The sequence below is a fragment of the Uloborus diversus genome, chromosome 7 (assembly GCF_026930045.1).
Source record: "Uloborus diversus isolate 005 chromosome 7, Udiv.v.3.1, whole genome shotgun sequence".
NCBI lineage: Eukaryota > Metazoa > Arthropoda > Arachnida > Araneae > Uloboridae > Uloborus > Uloborus diversus.
Window position 1 is genome coordinate 171755430 of NC_072737.1, and position 18765 is coordinate 171774194.

General features: G+C 32.0%; 1 protein-coding gene across 1 annotated transcript in view; it reads left to right on the top strand.

The window, feature by feature from the left end:
* Positions 1-18765, top strand: part of LOC129227003 (condensin-2 complex subunit G2-like) — a gene marked incomplete in the record, with an annotated part of 107061 nt that overhangs the window by 62147 nt on the left and 26149 nt on the right. Inside the window, 2 exon segments of the mRNA XM_054861630.1 lie at positions 14502-14579; positions 15644-15889. Of these exon segments, the coding sequence (XP_054717605.1) occupies positions 14502-14579; positions 15644-15889 (324 nt within the window).

Genomic DNA, 18765 nt, shown 5'->3' on the forward strand with positions numbered 1-18765 from the left:
TCAATATCCTGTGTTGATTCGAAAGTTATTGCTGATGTTGAGGGTTGATCGATTGACTGCTAGTCCATTTGTCGCTCAACCAAACTACCAGTTTTCAACCATCGATCCATAACAGCAGAAAGTTATTAAATCATAAAAATTACCAACGCGATTATAACTTCACAAACAGAGTAGCAAGTTCACGTAGCAAAACCAATTGCAAACAAAATCACTTGTTTTCAAGCATCTCTAAAGTATCTCTAAATACGTCTGTTAACAACTATTTCCCCAGAACTATGAGCATGCTGATGTTATATATTTTTGAAAACGAACAGATGGGTAAAATTCAGTAATAAATTTTAAGTTTGGAGACTTTTGCTGTCATGTCTGCTATTCGATGACTGAATTCGACGGAAATTCCCGAGTAATATTTTAACCAGATTAGAAATAATGCCCCTATGATGCATTGTTTGAGAATTCTTTATTTTTTTCGACATATGTATATTATGTATATTGTTTGATTGACTCCACGCGATGGCGCCTTTTTAAGGTCATCGTGATCCCCGCCACAGCTTAATACAACGTTTCTGCATGGCGCCTCGCAACAAAGAAGGAAGGATATCTCTTTTTGTTGTCTATCGAAAAAAAAAATGAGAAAATTTCTTTTTAACCAAGATTATAAAACCGCTGAAAGTTTTTTTTTTTTTTGAGCTTAATACAAGAGTCTGGCGCGTTTTCAAATTAAAAAAAAAAAAAAAGTAACTATGTGTGCAAATTGAATATTTTATAATTTTTTACCAAATTAGGAAAAATCCGCCATTGCACCGAAATTTTCGCGAACCCCCTTCCTGCACCTCGCGAACCCCTGGGGGTTCGCGAACCACCGGTTGGGAACCTCTGACCTAGCAGTTAATTTCACTTTTCTTGGTGTAGTTGCCCTATGTTTGTGACTCCTTGCTATGTTGGTGTGTAAATTTAAATTTTGAAATCAGTGAGGTTAATCTCATTTTCTATGAGAGGTTTACTACCTCCAATTCTGTTTTAGTTATTCCAGACAGTTATTCTCCTATGAGAGCAAAAACTTTGGATACTGCAAATGAGCCGTGTGGTTATTAGCTTGTAATTATACCACTCCTTATTGAGAAAATTGACATTGAATTCTTTTTATTGAATTTATTTTTATTTATTTTTAATGAAAATGGTTAAATTATCATTCAAAGGTGTTGAATTTACTAGGAATGGAATAGAGGGGATTTATTAACGAATAGATTTTACTACAGAACCCTAGTTTCCTTCATGGATTTCTGTAGTAGTTGTAGATAAAGCTTTAGATTAGCGGTTGCCAGTCGCTAATAGGCGAACATTTCATTAAAAATTGTTACCAAAGAATCAAGTCTCAGTCGCCAAAAGTGGCAACGGAGTGTCTTTTAAATATTGTATTACTTCAACACGCTTCCAATCCTATCCTTGCTGTTATCCATCTCATTCAGTGCATCAGTCAACCCCACCTAGCCATCATAATTCCAAAAAAAAAAGGGTCCAGTGAAATTTTGTTTGTAGAAAATCATAACCTTTTAATTTGTTTATTTTAATAATAGTGAATAGGTTATTTACTTTCTGCTCTGCCGCAGCGCCGCTGCGTACATACTTTAAAAAAAAAATAACTATCAAAGGTGCAGAAGTGGCAACCATTTTTTGTGACTTTGGTAACCAGTGGCTACTATCCAGAATTCTTAGGCTAGAGCTTTAATCGTAGAGGGGCTCTAGTAAAAAATATATATGGAAACAGCATTTTGAAGCAACATTATGAACTTGTCATTGTATGTAGGCAGTGTATTAATGAAAATGTTAGGAAGCAAGAATCAGTTGAAACTGAAGTTTGTTATCCAAAAACATATTGCGGAAAAGTAATTCAGTTATGGTAGAAATATGGTAGTCCAAACCGCAGAAGTCTGGAATTCTTGATGACCTGATCATCCTTTTTTCATTAAACTGGGGGGAAAAAAGAATATTAAGCAAAACTAAGAATAAAATTGAAATTAAAAATCATACACAAAGCTAATAATTTTCCTAAAATTAAAATAGACATTTGATTCTTCATTTACAAATGAAATAAGACACTTAAATTGGTAAGAAACGAAATTGGTTTTCTTTTGCCAGCTTCCCTACAGAGAGAATAAGCATTTTGCTTTATTTTGCAAGCGCTCAAAGTCAAAAATATGCTTTTCTCCAATGTGCTAAAGTTATTTTACCAAATATCAGATAGGTTAAATTTTCCAGAATCACAGCAGAGCTCAGCTCTAATCAGTTTGGATTCCCGAGGTATTGCATTGCAAATAAAAAGAATCAGAAAGCTTTATATATTTTTCAAGGAAATACACAATTTTAGGGAAATTTCACTCACACTCAGTAGCTCAATATGATATATTTGCCCTCTTAAAATGGGGGGGGGGGGTGTCGGGCAAATTATTTATACAACTCCGAAATTTTTTGTCAAATACTTGAAAACAGATATCAAGTTTTGTGTTGCTAGATAATTTAAGATTTTTATTCTATAATTTTAGAGGATATAAGAGGAGAAAGGAATTAATTGCTGCAATCAAGTTTAGTGCTATGTTAATAAGACTAACAACTATATTTATTGTTACTGTTAATGAAATTGCTATTGAAGATGATTAAGAATAACCCATTATTGCCAAAACTGCTAGTTATTAAGGAATAATCCACTGTTACAAAATCTGCTACTGAGAAACAAAACTGTAAAAACAGCAAAACCACAACATGAATCTGAATGCAAGGGGTACCATTATCTTTACTAATAATAAAGCTGAAAGTCTCTGTCTGTCAGGATCTCTGTGACGCGCCTAGCGCCTAGACCGTTTGGCCGATTTTCATGAAATTTGGCAAAGTTAGTTTGTAGCATGGGGGGGGTGCACCTCTGAGCGATTTTTCGAAAATTTGATGTGGTTATTTTTCTATTCCAATTTTTAAAACAAAATTATCATTAGATGGACGAGTAAGTTAGGAAATTATCATAACGTGGAACCGTAACATGGACACAAGCCAATTGGCGAGAAAATTCACCATACATTATTTGTAAATATACAGGCGAGCCAAAAGACCGTTTAATTTTCTATTACGGGCAAAGCTGTGCGGGTAGCACTAGTTATAAATAAAACTGACTAAAAACTTTTGAATAAGATAGTAACATGCGCAGATACATTACACTCCCCATTGCAGCGTTCACACATCATTGTGCAGGTAAGTCCATTTTTGTAGCAACCGCAAGTTCTTTTCTGAGAGCACTTTTCTTACAATGGCATAAGGTAAGTTTGCTTTAAAGTCTTAAAACTTTTGATAGACTGGACCAAATAGGAACATCCTTCGCGACAGTTACTATTCAACTCCGACCATGTCTTGTCAGTAAGGCTATCCTTTTACACATACTATTGCACTTAGCCCACTTTGGTAAGTAATTCTTAAAATTTGTTGCTTATTAAGGCTGGATTGCCATTTTGTCCACTTTTTTTAAAAGTCTGGGAGGGCGGAAAAGTTGGATGAAATGGACAAATTTGACAAAATAAAAATCTACTTGTTTTTCGAATGTTTGATACATAAAATTATTGGCATGATGCAAAAGAATTGTTATGTAATTTGACTACACTATTTATTAACAACAAAACACTTTTGAATAAATCATTTATTTGAAATATAATTAATGTTTGTATTAATTGTGATCTGATAAACTCACTAACAAAAATCTTAATTACACCTGACTACAACTAATTTTTGGCCATTTTTTAAACTGTAAAAATAATCAAGTTAAAAAATAAATAAATAAGCAGTTGACCAGAATTGCATCATTGTGTTGCATATTAATTACAAAAGAAAACGTTTTTATCTTTTTACTTTCTTCTATAATTGATATATAGAAGAAAGTATTGGATTTGTGCAAATTTTCGAATTTCGAATTTTGACAGATTCGAACGTTTTAAGGTGTGCTGAGTTCATTTCGACCATCTTTGGAAAATGTCTGTCTGTGTGTGTCATGTATGTGTGTGACCGGTTTTTTTGTGGCCACTCTAGAGCAAGAACTACCTAGTGTAATCAAACGAAATTCATTACACAAATGTGCCCCCTATGTGAACTTGTGCTCATTGGTTTTTGTCGCGAATTCCTCCAAGGGGGTGGCGCAATGGGACGTTTCTTGAGTTATGGGAGCCTGCTATTCCCCAAGAAGTAACTGGCAAAATCAAACAAAATTTGGTCCATATGTTGCCCACTAAACAGGTACAAGTGTTGATTCAATTTTGGTGTCAATAACTCAAACCGGGGGTTGAGCTATAAAGCATTTTTGCCATCAATTGTGACTTGCTATATCTCAAGAAATAATGAACAGAATCAAACAAAAAATTTATCAACAAGCAGCCCTTAGAGGGTGTAAGAGCCGATTCTATTTTGGCGTCAACAGCTGAAAAGGGGGTGGCGCAATCGAACGTTCTTTTTTTTCCTATTGTAAGTGCCATATCTCAAGAAATAATGCTACGTTCTAAATGAAATTTGGAATAAGTGTGAATCCATATGTAAACACTGGTTGGTTCAATTTTGGTGCCAATAGCTCCATGGGGGGCTAATTTTTTTTTTTTTTTTGTGTGAATAAAAATATCTTTTATAATTGCAACAATAAGAAAAGATAATTCGTAATTGACTGTCATCTGTGTATTATTTCGCGTGATTTTAATTGTTGGAAAATGACCAGAAAATCACGATGATTTAAACTTTTTAGCCGTTTGCCATCTTGTGTTTGTTAACAAATAAATGTTTGTAATTAATTTATAACGAGGCTTTTAAAAATAATTTTCAATTTTTGCTCTTTGCTTTTTCTTTTGCGATAATTCAGAAATTTTTGACGGTCGTCAAATATTGGCGCATATAATTTTGCTTTTGTTGGGAATATTGATTCCTTGTTAAGCATGGGGAGGGATCAGAATTATAAGAAAGATATAGAAGAAAGTTTCGTGATGGTCACAACATACTAGTTATATGAGTGTTTTAAAAAAAATGAATAATAAATTTTCAACAAATACTGTCACATTAGTTGTTTATGAATTTTAATTGCAATTTAATACATAATTAAAAAACTATAAACATTTGTATTGTCATACTTTTAACACCAACTGCATGTTTAAAAACATTTGCTTGAAATAATAACGTATAAATGTAGCCTTGGATGGTTTTATCATTGCTTTTGGTCTAGTGGTGAAAAAGTATTTTCTTGTTTAATTTATAGTTTCCAAATTATGTCCAATATTATTGGTGGTTTGATGGTCTGAGACCTCTAAAAAACAAATTTGGACCACCATGAAATAAAACTCCTTGGTCTGTGGGACAACAGGATAGCAGGGTTGGGAAAATTCATGATTGTTATTGGGAAAAAAAATTCTTTAAAAAACCTACTTTTTAAAATTTGACTTAAATGCTTTAAATGAAAAAAAATGGATTCAATCAAATTTAAAATGTACCAATAATTAAGCTTATTACTAAAATCGTAATTAATTGTTCAAAGTAATAATGGTAATTTCACAAAGATTCTGTTAACGTGTGCATATGCATGAATTGCAGAAGTTTAAATAGTAAAATTCAGTATTTATGCTTGCTCAGCACACAATACCATTGCGCACTTGTTATAGGTGAGCAGCCAAATGAACCTAATTAGAATGCCTTCCCTTATGAGGTTGAGTTGCACACCACATCCAAGTCGATGTGAAACACATGACATGTATCCAAACATACCTATGTTACCAAACCTAAAGGTGAAAGTTTGGTGGATCACAGCACTGTAACAGGATAGTTATTATAACATTAATGTTAATTATTTTATTATGATAGTTAATGATTATCACCATTATCATCATAACAAAACTCTATTATCACGGTGGTATCAAAGAATTGATTTAGACAGCATTATAGCCTGTACAAGAAATAAAGTTTTTTTTTGCAAAGCTCATATAAGATAAGATATAAGACTTGAAACAATGCTCTGAAATTGCATTTTGATTAAGTGTACATGCAAAAAAATAAATAAATGAACTAAAACTAGAATACATAAATAAATATACAATACGAAAATAAATTCTGATATGCTTTTATAGCATTTAGCACACATCAATTTGATTTTTTTGACAAAAATTAATTCTTTCAACTGAAAAATAATTCAATAATATTACTTGTAACATCCATAATGTTATTGCCAATAACAACCTTTTAGTTAACATTCAATGGACCGGTCAAACGCAATTTCTATTTTCAAAAAAAAAAAAAAAAAACTATATCATCACATTAAAGTGTTCAGTAGGAATTACAGTGCTTTTCACAGGAAGAAATTGAACTCTTTCAGTTCGCAATATTTTAATCTTTATCAAAAAAAAATTCAGTATGATGGTAAGTCTACTTTTTCAAAATTTTAGAACTTAGTGCTAGATTGATTTCTAAAATAAACAGTTCAATTGTTGACTTCATTGTTTTACGTCAGAAATTCTCTGCAGATTTTAGACATTTGTTCAGGTAAGTGGATTTGAAAAAGTTAACTTTAAGCATGAGGCCTTCCATTGTTATGAAACGTAGGAAAATGGGTAGGTGTTAATCTAGGTCATTGAGGTGAAAGACAATAATCTTAACACTAGACCCTTGTTTGACTCGAGAGGGTCAATTAAAGAACACAAGAAAGCCAAAGATTCTATGAGGGAGATTACCAATAAAATGCAATGAAGATAAAATCTTGCAGATTCTATAGTGGGGGGCAAAACTAACCTGTCAGTATTGTAATGCTGTGATTAGGATCTGCTTAGGCCTTCACAATGCTGCCAGGTTATGTTTGCCCCATTTGTAGTAAGATTTCATCTTGTATTTTCCTGAAGCAAGTGATGGCGCACAAAAAGTATAGTGAAGATGAAAGTATCAAGTATTTGCACTGTCTGACCACCAATTAGAAGGAAAGGCAAGCATCCGGTTTACAGGCGGAAATGTACACATCTATTAGTTTTCAGATATGCCAGCTTTTGCAGATGTATATTAGCCTCTAACTTAAGCAGAGCCACATTTAAATAAGTGGAACATGTGCATCAAAAATTTTTACTTTTCTTCATTCATATGAACTCCTCTTAACAGGACATTTGCATAGCTGCCAACCCTACTGGTTTTTCTGGGAGATTCCTGGATTTTGATTATTTCTCTTAATTGTGTATTTATGCAAGGAACATTTTGTTGTACTACGAAGGATAGTAAAAAAATCCTTAATCTTCCCTAAATAACAATGAAAAAAATCCGTTGTAATCATCTACTGGATGTTTCCCCCGGAAGATATTACCAGGTATCCATTTGCCAATTCCATACAATCCGTGGGCAGACTGTACACACAGCTAAAAATTATCTGCAAACTCATAATAGTCTATGACAAGAGAATGGCACAAATTCCGAAACACCATTCAACATTTTTAATTACAAGAAAATATATAAAACATTGTTATAAAGCATGAAATTACAAATAATTGCAGCCATGTGTTTCTGGGTTACAATGAGCCAATTTTTCAATGCAGAAATGAGCTTATGGATGCAAAAACATCAGGCCTAAGCTAAATTTTTTAATTTGAAGATAAACTTTTGTCTAATGTCTTAGTATCTTTATGCATTGAAAAGGATTTCATGTAACCCCGAAATATGTGTCTCCAATTTTGTGCTTTTTAACAATTTACATATTTTGATTTGAAATCATCCTTGACAGATATGAAAAGCAATATGCAATGGGTAGACACTCTAAATTTATAATCATTGCTTTCTTCTTCAGTTTAGTATCATATGCAATAGATGATTCAAATCTGATAAAAACTTGTGATATGATAAACTAAATATTTTTTAAAACTCTGTATCGAAAGCTTATAGAAAGTATAAGCTATAGATGACTTAAAAGAATAGATAGTTTATAAATAAGTTATATAATAAAAACTTTTTGTGCACCATTTTCACTTGATGTAATTATTTTTTCCCCCTCTTATTATTTAAAACTATAATGTTTGCAAATTATAAAATAATTTAAATGATTTATTATTTTTTTATATTTAGCAACTAAATGTTTATTCATTTATTTATTTTATTTTTTTTTAATTTCTTCAACTCTCTAATATTTTTAAAAGGAAAGTTATGCATTGTTTTGAGGAAAGTTGTACTGCAATAAGACTCACACACACACACAAAAGCAAACTTTGACCCTGATATTTTCCCCCCCAATACTTATTGATTTTGCTCTCTGAAAATACTTTTAATTCAGTCGTTTTGTTTTAACATTTCTGTAGACAATAATATAATTTAGAAGTTAAGATAATTTTTACTAATCTTAATCTCTACTAATCTGTAAATTTATTAGCTTACATAATTTTTATCTCAAAAAATCATAGTTTTTTTTATGAACTGCTTTAAAAATTACATTTTTAGCAACAAATTTCCTTCACCACTCTGATTTGTGCAAATGTTTAGCCAGTGAATAACTGCCTTTGTACTGCCTATTTTGGGTTAGTTTGTTTGTGGGACAGATAGATGGCGCCATAGGTCATGCGTCATGTCGTCAAGCTATGGATGAATGTTTACAAATACAAGCATTTAAAGGAAAGTTTGTTATGGTAGTATTTTGCTAAATTGTGTTTAAAAAACCTTTAAAAACATTTAATAAGTACCATTTTCAGAGTATCGACTCTTAAAAGGTAGAGATAATTGTATCTTTCTCAGTATTTGCTCTTTCTTTGGAAACCGAAATTGTTCTAGCATGCCGGCTCTTTAAAGGTAAATTTTACTATGTATTTCACTGTCATTCTAGAATACCGAAAAAGAAAAGGTTTTGGTTATTATTTTTATGAAACTGTTAGTTACCAATACATAATTAGTTTATTAGACATTCATATCATAATTTTATTTAACCTAAATGAATTTTTTCGTGCAGACTCGCTCATCTTTTTTTCTCAATGTTTTAAGGGCTACAGCTAGTAGCCACTTTCAATTACTGGAATAGCAGCTCAGAGTATAGCAATAGTTCTTGAATGAAGTTGAAAATGTTTCTTTCATAATACAAACGCTATTAACTGCTTATCTGCCCTAAATAATTTTAAACAATGATGTTTTAAAATATCTGGTGTATTTATAGAATAGGTAGTAGTTTTTGAATTAAAAATATTTAGAGATGTCGGGGAATTAAAGTTGTTGAAAATTTCTTATTCATTAAAATAATAAAAACGTTGTTGAGGACAATTAGAAATCTCATTATCTTGAGTTGACCTTGTGAACTTCTTAGTTTTTAGTACCCTAAGTTTCCTCTGCTTTTAACCTTTTATATATATATATATATATAAATGCGCAGTCAAATGAAGCTGATATGTTGGGAATGACTTCATTTTTTTTAATTAATTTAATCTATAACAGCAATAGTTATATTTTAATTAAAATTGACTATCTACATAAATTTGGCCTTGAGTCCTTATAGCTCTTTATTTAAAGCATATACATATTTAGGGAAGGCATCTTGGTTCAAACAATTACTTACATTTCAGAAACTTCTAATTTATTCTTGGAAGAAGTTCTTAAGATACTAAAAAGAAAAAATGTAAAAAATATTTTGTACTTAAGATGTTTTACTATGAATTTAGATTGATACAAGAAGCAAGTGTTGTGGGACAATGTTTATTTCTTAAAATTTTCTATTATTGTAGTTGGGTTAGTTTTTCAAAAAGTGTAAAAAACTTTAACAAATTAGTAAACAAGCATATTGACTCTTCCGATTCAAGAGACTTAATTTTAATCAAAATATTGCACATAATTGTTATTAGCTATGCGAGTGAAATATATTATAAAGAAATGAAAAATATGTTCCAAAACGAAACAAATAAATTAAAAGACAACCAACTATCTTCTTTAATACCGTTGTAAATAAGTTTAAAGTTCTGATACTTTTGTTTTGATTTCCGTTCCATATTTTCGGTCTTCATTTCAGTTCGGATTCAACTTGGTCAAAAATGACATGGACACATGCACCATAAGAGTGGATTGAAGTAATTTATTCGATAAATAAAACTAATAAATTTAAAAAAAATCAATTACTCCAGTTGTAAATTTTATTATGTACTAGTTCAAGTTCATTTTTTTAACAAAGGGATAAGTTTTGGTTTTTGTTTCAAATTTTTAGTTTTGGTTTCTGATCTGATTAAAATGAATGAAATCAAAAACCATCAGTGAATTGTGTTAAAAGATGTATTCATTAATGAAAAAAGAAAAAAAAATCTTGCTGTGCTTTCTTTTTCATTTAAAGGTTTTTATTAAATTTAAAATTTTTTGAGTATCTGGTTCAGTTTGTGACACTGAGTTTTAAAATAAATGTGTGGGAAAAGTTAATTCTATCAAGAAAATTTAATTTAGTAAATAAAATCAAGTTACAATCAACTTCAGGGGCGTAGCTAAGGGGGGGTTTTGGTTTTGGGGGGACCCCCCCCCCCGAAACGTTAGTCTCAAAAAAAAGAGAAAAAGAAGAGAGAAGAGAAAGAAAAAAATAAAAAAGATTTTTTTCCAAGTAACAAAGGTCAAAAATTCACTTCACTCCCCCCCCCCCCCCCCAATGCCATTGAAAATCTGCTATATGTGTGACCCTCAAGCATTAAGACGCCTCCCTCTGATGGGACAATTTTTTGGTAATTGAGTGAAATTTGACACTTCGCTTTAGAAATAAGATTGATTTGTTAAATCCATGTACATGCAGCCTTTCTGTGTCATAGATTCTGCAAATTGTTAAATATTTTTAAATTCTATGAGCTGCGAAGTGGGCATATTGCATACAGTTGAATCTGTATATTTCTAATTTCACATTAAAGAAAAAAATCGAGATAAAGAGGTTTTGAGATACCGGGGCTTTAGGAAACTTTTTATAGAAATTTGAAATATGATGGTGAAAATGTGAAATCGATCCTTAAGACAATATGCGCTCTTGATTAAAATTCCTCTTTATTAGTTTTGTTAGGTATTTATTCTATTATTACATTATTAAGTGCTTTATTGCAATAGGAATCATTTTGACAGTAAAAGAAACTTTAAGCATATCTTTTTCAAGAAAACGTCTTTTATTGCTTTTTGGTCGCTGATTTTTTTTATTTATTTATTTATTTTTTTTTTAGATTCATTATTTATCTTTTTGAGGTTAGCAATTGCTGCAAATCTAATTTGGCCAGTATTCTACGCTTTTCCTTTTTTCATCAATTGAAAAAAACCTTTACTTTCTTTTCACTCCAATCATTTCGGTTTTCTAAGGAATCACAATTTTAAGAAAAAGAGCAACCAAAGAACAGTACTAATCCAGATAACAGAGCGAAATGGCTTTTAACTTCAATAACCTTTAACTTGAAATGTTCATTTTACATGTCAAACCTGTGAATTTCACCCCTTTACTCTTCTTCCAAGAAAGTGCGAGAAACGACTGTTCTTTGGTTGATCTTCCTGGAAAGCCTATTCGTGGAACGCATTTCTCCCTTTTTTCCACTGCCTCCTCAGCTCTTGAAGACAATTCCTCTGTTTCTGAGTTGAAGAAAATGTTTTTGTTTGCTGCTTTAAAGATCATTGGGCTTCGAATCCGAAAATGATAGCACAACCGGAATTCAAGATGATAGAGGTTTTTGTTGGTCTGATCTCGTGTGTGTCATAGGTCATAGTCAAAACGACCGTTGCTAACCAGCGTATCCATTGCAATCACATTGTTTTTTCAGCCAGTATTTACTGCGTATTCTTTTGGAAACGTACAGTCTGTTTAAAATAGTACATTCTAAGTGAAAGTTGTTGCATAATGACGCGAGCAAAACCGATAACAAGCTTTTTTAAACCCAAAGAAAAAAATTAAAATGACGAAAAGGATTCCTCTAAAAAGAGAAAGTTAACGCCGTCTGAAAAAAACGAAGTACAGCCTGGAAAGCAGCATTAAGTCCCATTGGACCCTTCTGAAGGTAATTTTATTTTAATTCAAAAGAAAAACCGCATAGCACTACATGAATAAAATGTTTAAAAACGAAATGAATCTAGATTATTTCTATTAGCTTGGTTCGCATTAAAAAGTAGAAAATAAAAAAGATTTCCGTTTATAATACTCGAAAATTGCTGTTGCTCTCCCAAATAGATATTTATGTAAATTCTAAAACAGCTAATAAAATTAAAAATAAAAACTTGAGAGGAGAACAGATGGTATGCATTTGAGCAAATTACTTTTTACCGCATATATTTCTTCCCTAACTTTTTTTATTCAAATTTTATTAACTGCTTTAGAATTAGCATAAAATGTAAATACATAAAAAGCAACATATAGATGTAACGATATGAAAAGCAATTTCATTTTTTCCGGGTTATAATTCAAGAAGACATTTTTTTTTCATTTTATTTCATTCTCTTAGTGCAAACCAAGTTAGTAAAAATAGTCTTTATAGTCTGACCACCGATGAGATTGAAAGTCAAACATCCAGTTTACAGGCGGAAATGGAGGTATCTATTAGCTTTCAGGGATGCCAGCTTTTGTAGATGTGTGTTAGCCTCTAAATTAAGCAGTCACACTGAAATGAACAGAACATGCTCATCAGATATTTGATTTCCCCCTGATTTGGATAGACTGGTTTTGACAAGACCGTTGCTAGAAAATTTTACTTTAAATTAAATGGAGGGAAAAGAAAAAAAAGTTGAATTTTCCATAACATTAAAAAAATTTAAAAATAAAAAATTCTTTGCTTTTGTTTTGTTTGACACAAGTATCGGAATTGGGGCACCCCATTCCAAAGTATGTAAGATTCATTTCCCTTTTATTTTTTTTTAATACAAAAAAATTTACACGTATATATATATACACATACATACATACATATATATATATATATATATATACATATATATATATAAAGTAACCCCCCCCCACCCGAAAGTCGGGTCTAGCTTCGCCTCTGATCAACTTCTGATATTATATGGACCATTTCACGGAAAATAGTCATTTTGTAACACATGTCTTATATATTTCATTGAAAGTAACACTTTAAAATGGTAATGAACAAATTTTGTTGCTTAACAAATTACAAATGTTTATGTGATTTCTTAAGCAAAAATTTCTTTATTACCTTTATTTTTTAATGAAGTACTGTAACCTCTCGTTATATGCCTGCTCCATATATGGATTGAAGTTGAAGCTTTTTTGGGTATGGAGAGGCTTAAATGTTCAAAACAATGGAAAGCTTACTCTTGTTACTTTCCTGGAAAAATTTTGATGGGGATGTTCTTGGCCGCTTTCTGGCCTGCCAAGTGACTGTATGCTTAGCGAGTATGCTTTTGACAGGCCATATCAGGTTATCTTCTCAGAGTGACTGGAAGGATGTTACCTTATTTCATGGTAAAGGTTACACTCTCTGGTACACTGATGGTTCTAAAATGAATGATAAGACTGAGGCTGGGGCTTTTATTCCCAGTAATGGTATTGAGTATTCTTGTCCTTTGAGCAAGTTTACTTCTGTTTTTCAGGCTGTAATTTATTCCATCCTGGTGTGTTGCGGTATTTGCTTGAGTCATTGCTATAGAGACCTATGTGTTCATATATGCTCCGATAGTCAGGCTTCCTTAAATGCACTTAATAAGGTTGTTATGACATCCCACATTGATTGGGATTGTGATAATTTGCTCTGTAATCTTGCAAAGCTGAACAAGGTTACCCTTTTTTAGGTACCTGGAGTGCAGGGAAATGAAAAAGCCGACTACCTTGCTCGGAAAGGCTCTGATATCCCTTTTGTTGGGCCCTGATTCAGCAATTGAGATTTCAAAAAACCTTATTAGGACTGCTGTTTTTGATATTTTTGGTAGAAAACAGTACGGTTTTTTCAGATTTTTAAAATAACTTTTGGAAATACTCAAGGTCAAAGGTCAATTTCAAATGACCTTCAAGATGAAAAATTGTTAAATTATGCATGATCCTAGCACTGTCCCAACATGAAAGTTGGCACAAATAAAGAAAATAGTGTATACAAAATATATTTTTTCGGATTTTTAAAATTATGACTTTTGGATATATTCAAGGTCAAAGGTAATTTGAATGACCTTTAAAATTTAAGATTGCATTTTTGTATCATGTAATATATCATCTTAAAGCCCATTTTAAAAGCTTTAAAATGGTATCAAGTTTTTGCTTGCTTGTAGTGCAATTAGAATAAAAGTTATGTGTGTTCAAAAGCAGCTCCGTCTACCGAAATTCTATTTTTTGTAATGATAATAATGTATTAAAAATCTAAAAATTCGGAGTTTTACTTTTATTACCAAACACTACCTCTGCATAAAGTTTTAGAAAAGTCGGAAGGGGTCAACTTAAAAATATTACTTTTTTGATTGATTTGATATGGAATGACCCAATTATCATGAAGCCCTTATTTTGTGCTGTATTTTTTGTTCTTCTGCAGAATTATAATTTCCTTTGTACTTTGCAGGATGAAAATAAATTTCATCTCAAGTATATGGTTGTGAAGCTTGCAAAAATTCTTCCTGACCTTGTTATTTACTTTAAGGTCAGTAAAATTTTAATATTGTATTTTTATTAAAAATCTCTTGATTGAAGATTTTGTTTCCTGATAGTTTTTTCAGCTTTTGGTAGGTTTAAGCATTTGGTATTTTTCTGTGTTAAACATTCAAAGTAGGAGTTTGCAAAATAAATAAAAAAAACCTTCAGTTCTGTACCATGAAGAAAAAAAATAATAATAAAAAGCAAAATTCATCAAAACCTGTAGGAGAAAAAAAACGGAATAAAATGCTAATGAAGCTGTATTGTGCACTGAAGTAGTGCTAAAATTCTTTCATTGTCTAATATATTTTACTGAAACTTTTTTGGTATTCATATACTTTTTTCAGGCAGACAAAAAATACTTAAGTTCTTGTGATATGCAGAAAAATTAAATTTGCTCTGAAACTCAGTTAGTAAAAAGCTTGTTAAAAATGATGTAATACAATAGTCTATTTCCTACTACACTGAGTTTAAGAAATGTTTAAAAGTTAAACTTGGTTTGTCTCGCCAAAATACTGACATTTTTTTTGCTTAAATGATGCTTTCTATCCATGCTTTATGTAAAATAATGTGCTGTATTCTGTATTTTTGTGCCAATGCACCACTATTCTTTTCCAAACTCGGCTAGAATGAGCGTGTCAGTTTTAATCAGAAAAAATCTGATACATTCAATTCTGGACAACTCCAAGTCCTAGCGGATTGGATTAAACCTTCAAGTTATTTGTAGTTAGAGTTTTAAGTTCCCAAAGCCACAGCCTTTTCAAGAGTTTGGCACCCAATGTAAACATTGAGACCAAGGAATAAATATTCCAGTTGTAGGACTTTGTGTTATCATGAGTTCACAGTATATGAAATAGAACACCAGACTTGTCCATAAATACTCCCTGTGTCATTAAAACTATCTTCCCGTTGTTTCTCCTTTTAAATTGTTTATACAAGTCCCATAAAGTAATCTTCATGAAAAATCTGTTCAGTAAAACTAACAAACCTTAATGTTTCTTGCTCAGTGTGATTTTTTTAAATATGTTGCAGAAATATTTATGAACTTGATTGGTCTTCATATTTATTTAGGACTCACCTATTTGGGAGTCGTTGTGCTACTTTAGCAGCTACATGCCTAGCGACAAAGTTCCAAGCCTGTCCAGCTTGTGTTATTTAAAGCTCCAACATTTGCCTGATGATGCAAAGCCAGAAGAATTCATGACGGCACTGGAATCTCTTTGCAATCAGAATGCAAGTCGTGAATTATTAGAACTGATTCAAGAATGGGTTATTGATGGAATAATGAATATGTGTGCATCACCACCAGCTAAAAAGGTTAGTTATTGTGAGCATCCATTCCCCCTGCCAGACTAGAAGAAAATTCTGACTGTTCTTGTTAGGGTCGGTCTGATAAAATGGTATTTTAGTCAGATAGTGGGAAAAAAACTAGGAAAACTGACCCGATTTTTAAAACATACAAAAGAGTAGTTATGTACTGCTTTTTTCGGTGTCCCCGTATAGCTAGATCTCTGGTTAATCTGTATCAAGTTTGTTATTTGCTTAAAATTACGATAAGAATAAAACTATAAGAACACCAAACACTCGCTTTTATTTTTCTTAAATGTACAACTTCTGTATACATCATGCAATAATTATAATTATCCAGCAACATCATGGCCTACTTTGAACATCAGTCCAGCACCACTGTGGCTGAACTATGAATGATGAAGTGTTTGCACGTAAGGATCCTGTGTAATTTTGTTACAAGCCTTTTTTTTTTTGCTGTAACAAAAGATAAGTTTGCTTATTTAAGAATGTTTTGCTTATTGCCCATATTATCTGGATTTTCGTTTATCTGGGTTGCCTTGGATACAGACCGGGTTAATGAGGTTGTACTGTTATTGGATAGAGGCGCAAACTGAAATGTTAATCAGGTTTTTTGTTAATTTTAACAATCAAAATGTTCAAAGAGACTGGCTACAGTGGTTAATATTTAATTAAAACATAGTGACCACTTTTAAAGTGTCCACTGGTAACTGACTAAAAAATGAATTTTCATTTTGAGGAAGGAGAGAGAATTCGAATTGATAAAAGTGTTCAAGTGAGGATAAACCCTGGGTAGAGACGTACCGAGTAGCACTTTGGCCGAGTACCGAGTACTCGGCCTTTCACTACTCGGCCGAGTACCGAGTTACCGAGTACTCGGCCTTTCACTACTCGGCCGAGTTACCAAGTACCAATTATGTTTTAAGAAGAACCACCAACACACATATGAATTTTGAACTTATTGGAATAGTAGTATAGACCTCCTTGTCCATATAATAGTTTTTAAAACTAAATTCCTGCTGAAATTTAGTTATGCATTATATAAACAATTTTGTTTGTTTCAAAAAAATCATTTTTAAAACTAAAATTAAATAAACAAAAGATATGATTAATCAAGTTGGAATTAAAACAAATTACAGTAAAACCCCTCTAATGCGGACACTAACAGGACAATTTTTTTTGTCCGCAATAGAGAGGTGCATTGGAACTAAGGAATTAAAAATTGTCCACCTTTGAGGGGGGCCGTTAGGAGGGGTTTCACTGTATACCAATCAATTATAGTTCAAATGGGTAAACATAAATAATTTTTAAAAGTAGATGAAACAAATGTGCAGGAACACTGCAGACACGTGTTTCTGCCCCCAACCCCCCCTCTCCCGTTACAAGGAACGTCTTTTTCAGTGCATAACATGTCAGCTAAAGAATGTAAAGACATTCGACAAAAAAATCCGACTTTTGTCAGATACCTTTAAACAGGGTTCGTACGCTCCGGGAATTCCGGGAAAACCGGGAATTGTCAGGGAAAATGACACTGTCAAAAATGTCAGGGAAAAGTCAGGGAGTTTTCAAATTTTGTCCTCCAAAAATTTTTTTTTCCATTTTTTCCCCCAAGGAATTAACTACCATGAGATCTAATCTTCGTTTTTATTGTGATTTCACGAAACAAATTGTAAATTTTTATCTAAACCGACGCTGGCACTTAAAAACTGCGATCGAGAAATGAACGTTTTTTTTTTTTTTTTTCACAACGAAAAATGCGCCAAAAGATCGAAGATTTTCTTGCATGGAGTCAGTGAGGGGAACGTATTTCTTTCTACTGCCTAAAGTTTTAGATGGGTTGCCACAACATTCTATTCGGTACAGGGTTCGTACGCTCCGGGAAAACTTGGAATTATCATGGAAAATGACATAGTCAAAAATGTCAGGGAATTTTCCAAATGTGTCCCCAAAATTTTTCTTTTCCCAATTTTTTCCCAGGGAATTTGATTTTATGAGATCTAATCTTCATTTTTATCGATGTATTTAAAAAAAATTGTAACAATTTTAAAGCAATGAAAAAAGTGGCGACCCAAAAAATCTTCAGCAGCCGCCATTTTTGGCTCTCAGTAGTTCCCAAGGGAAAAAAAATCAGGTGAACAGCAATTATGTACAAACTCAAAAGGAGAGAAGACAATTTACTGCTTCGGAAGCACAACCTGTAGATGGGAAGATCGATCGGGGAAAATAGTTTTTTTTTTTTTGATCGGAAAATCATTTCAGCTACGTGTGAAACGCAGTCGCCATCTTTGGTCATTCACAAGATGGATGTAGATACGATCCTAAAATGCCTAAGTTTCTAAAAACAAAGCAGAATTGGATGTTTTCTTTAATTGAAAACTGATGAAAATAACAAAAAATGGTCTACAAATTGTTTTTCTATTGTTATTTAAAATAATTTTCTTGAGAAATAAAAAATTTTGTTCTTAAAACTTAATCTTATCCTCACTGCCTCAGACGCAAATGTGATAAAAACTTTTCAATGAATTGTAGTTTCATGAAGATTAATTATTGTTTAATTGTCTTCATGCGACAAATTAAAAAAGTTATTTCTTATTTTTGGGCATAGCCGCCATATTTGGTCATTCCCAAGATGGAAGTACACAAGACTTTTTAAGTGCCTAAGTTCCCGAAAACGGCATTGGATGTTAATTGCAATGCAAACTATTGAAAACAACACAAATTGTGCCTTTTTTTTCCGGATAATTTGTAATTATTTTCTGGAAAAATGCAAAATTTAATCTTTATAACATTTTTTTGTTTTAATTGATTTAGACTCTTATGTGCTAAATACTGACTATTTTGCTTTTATTGTATCCTTTTAAGGATTATTAATTATTTATTACTAC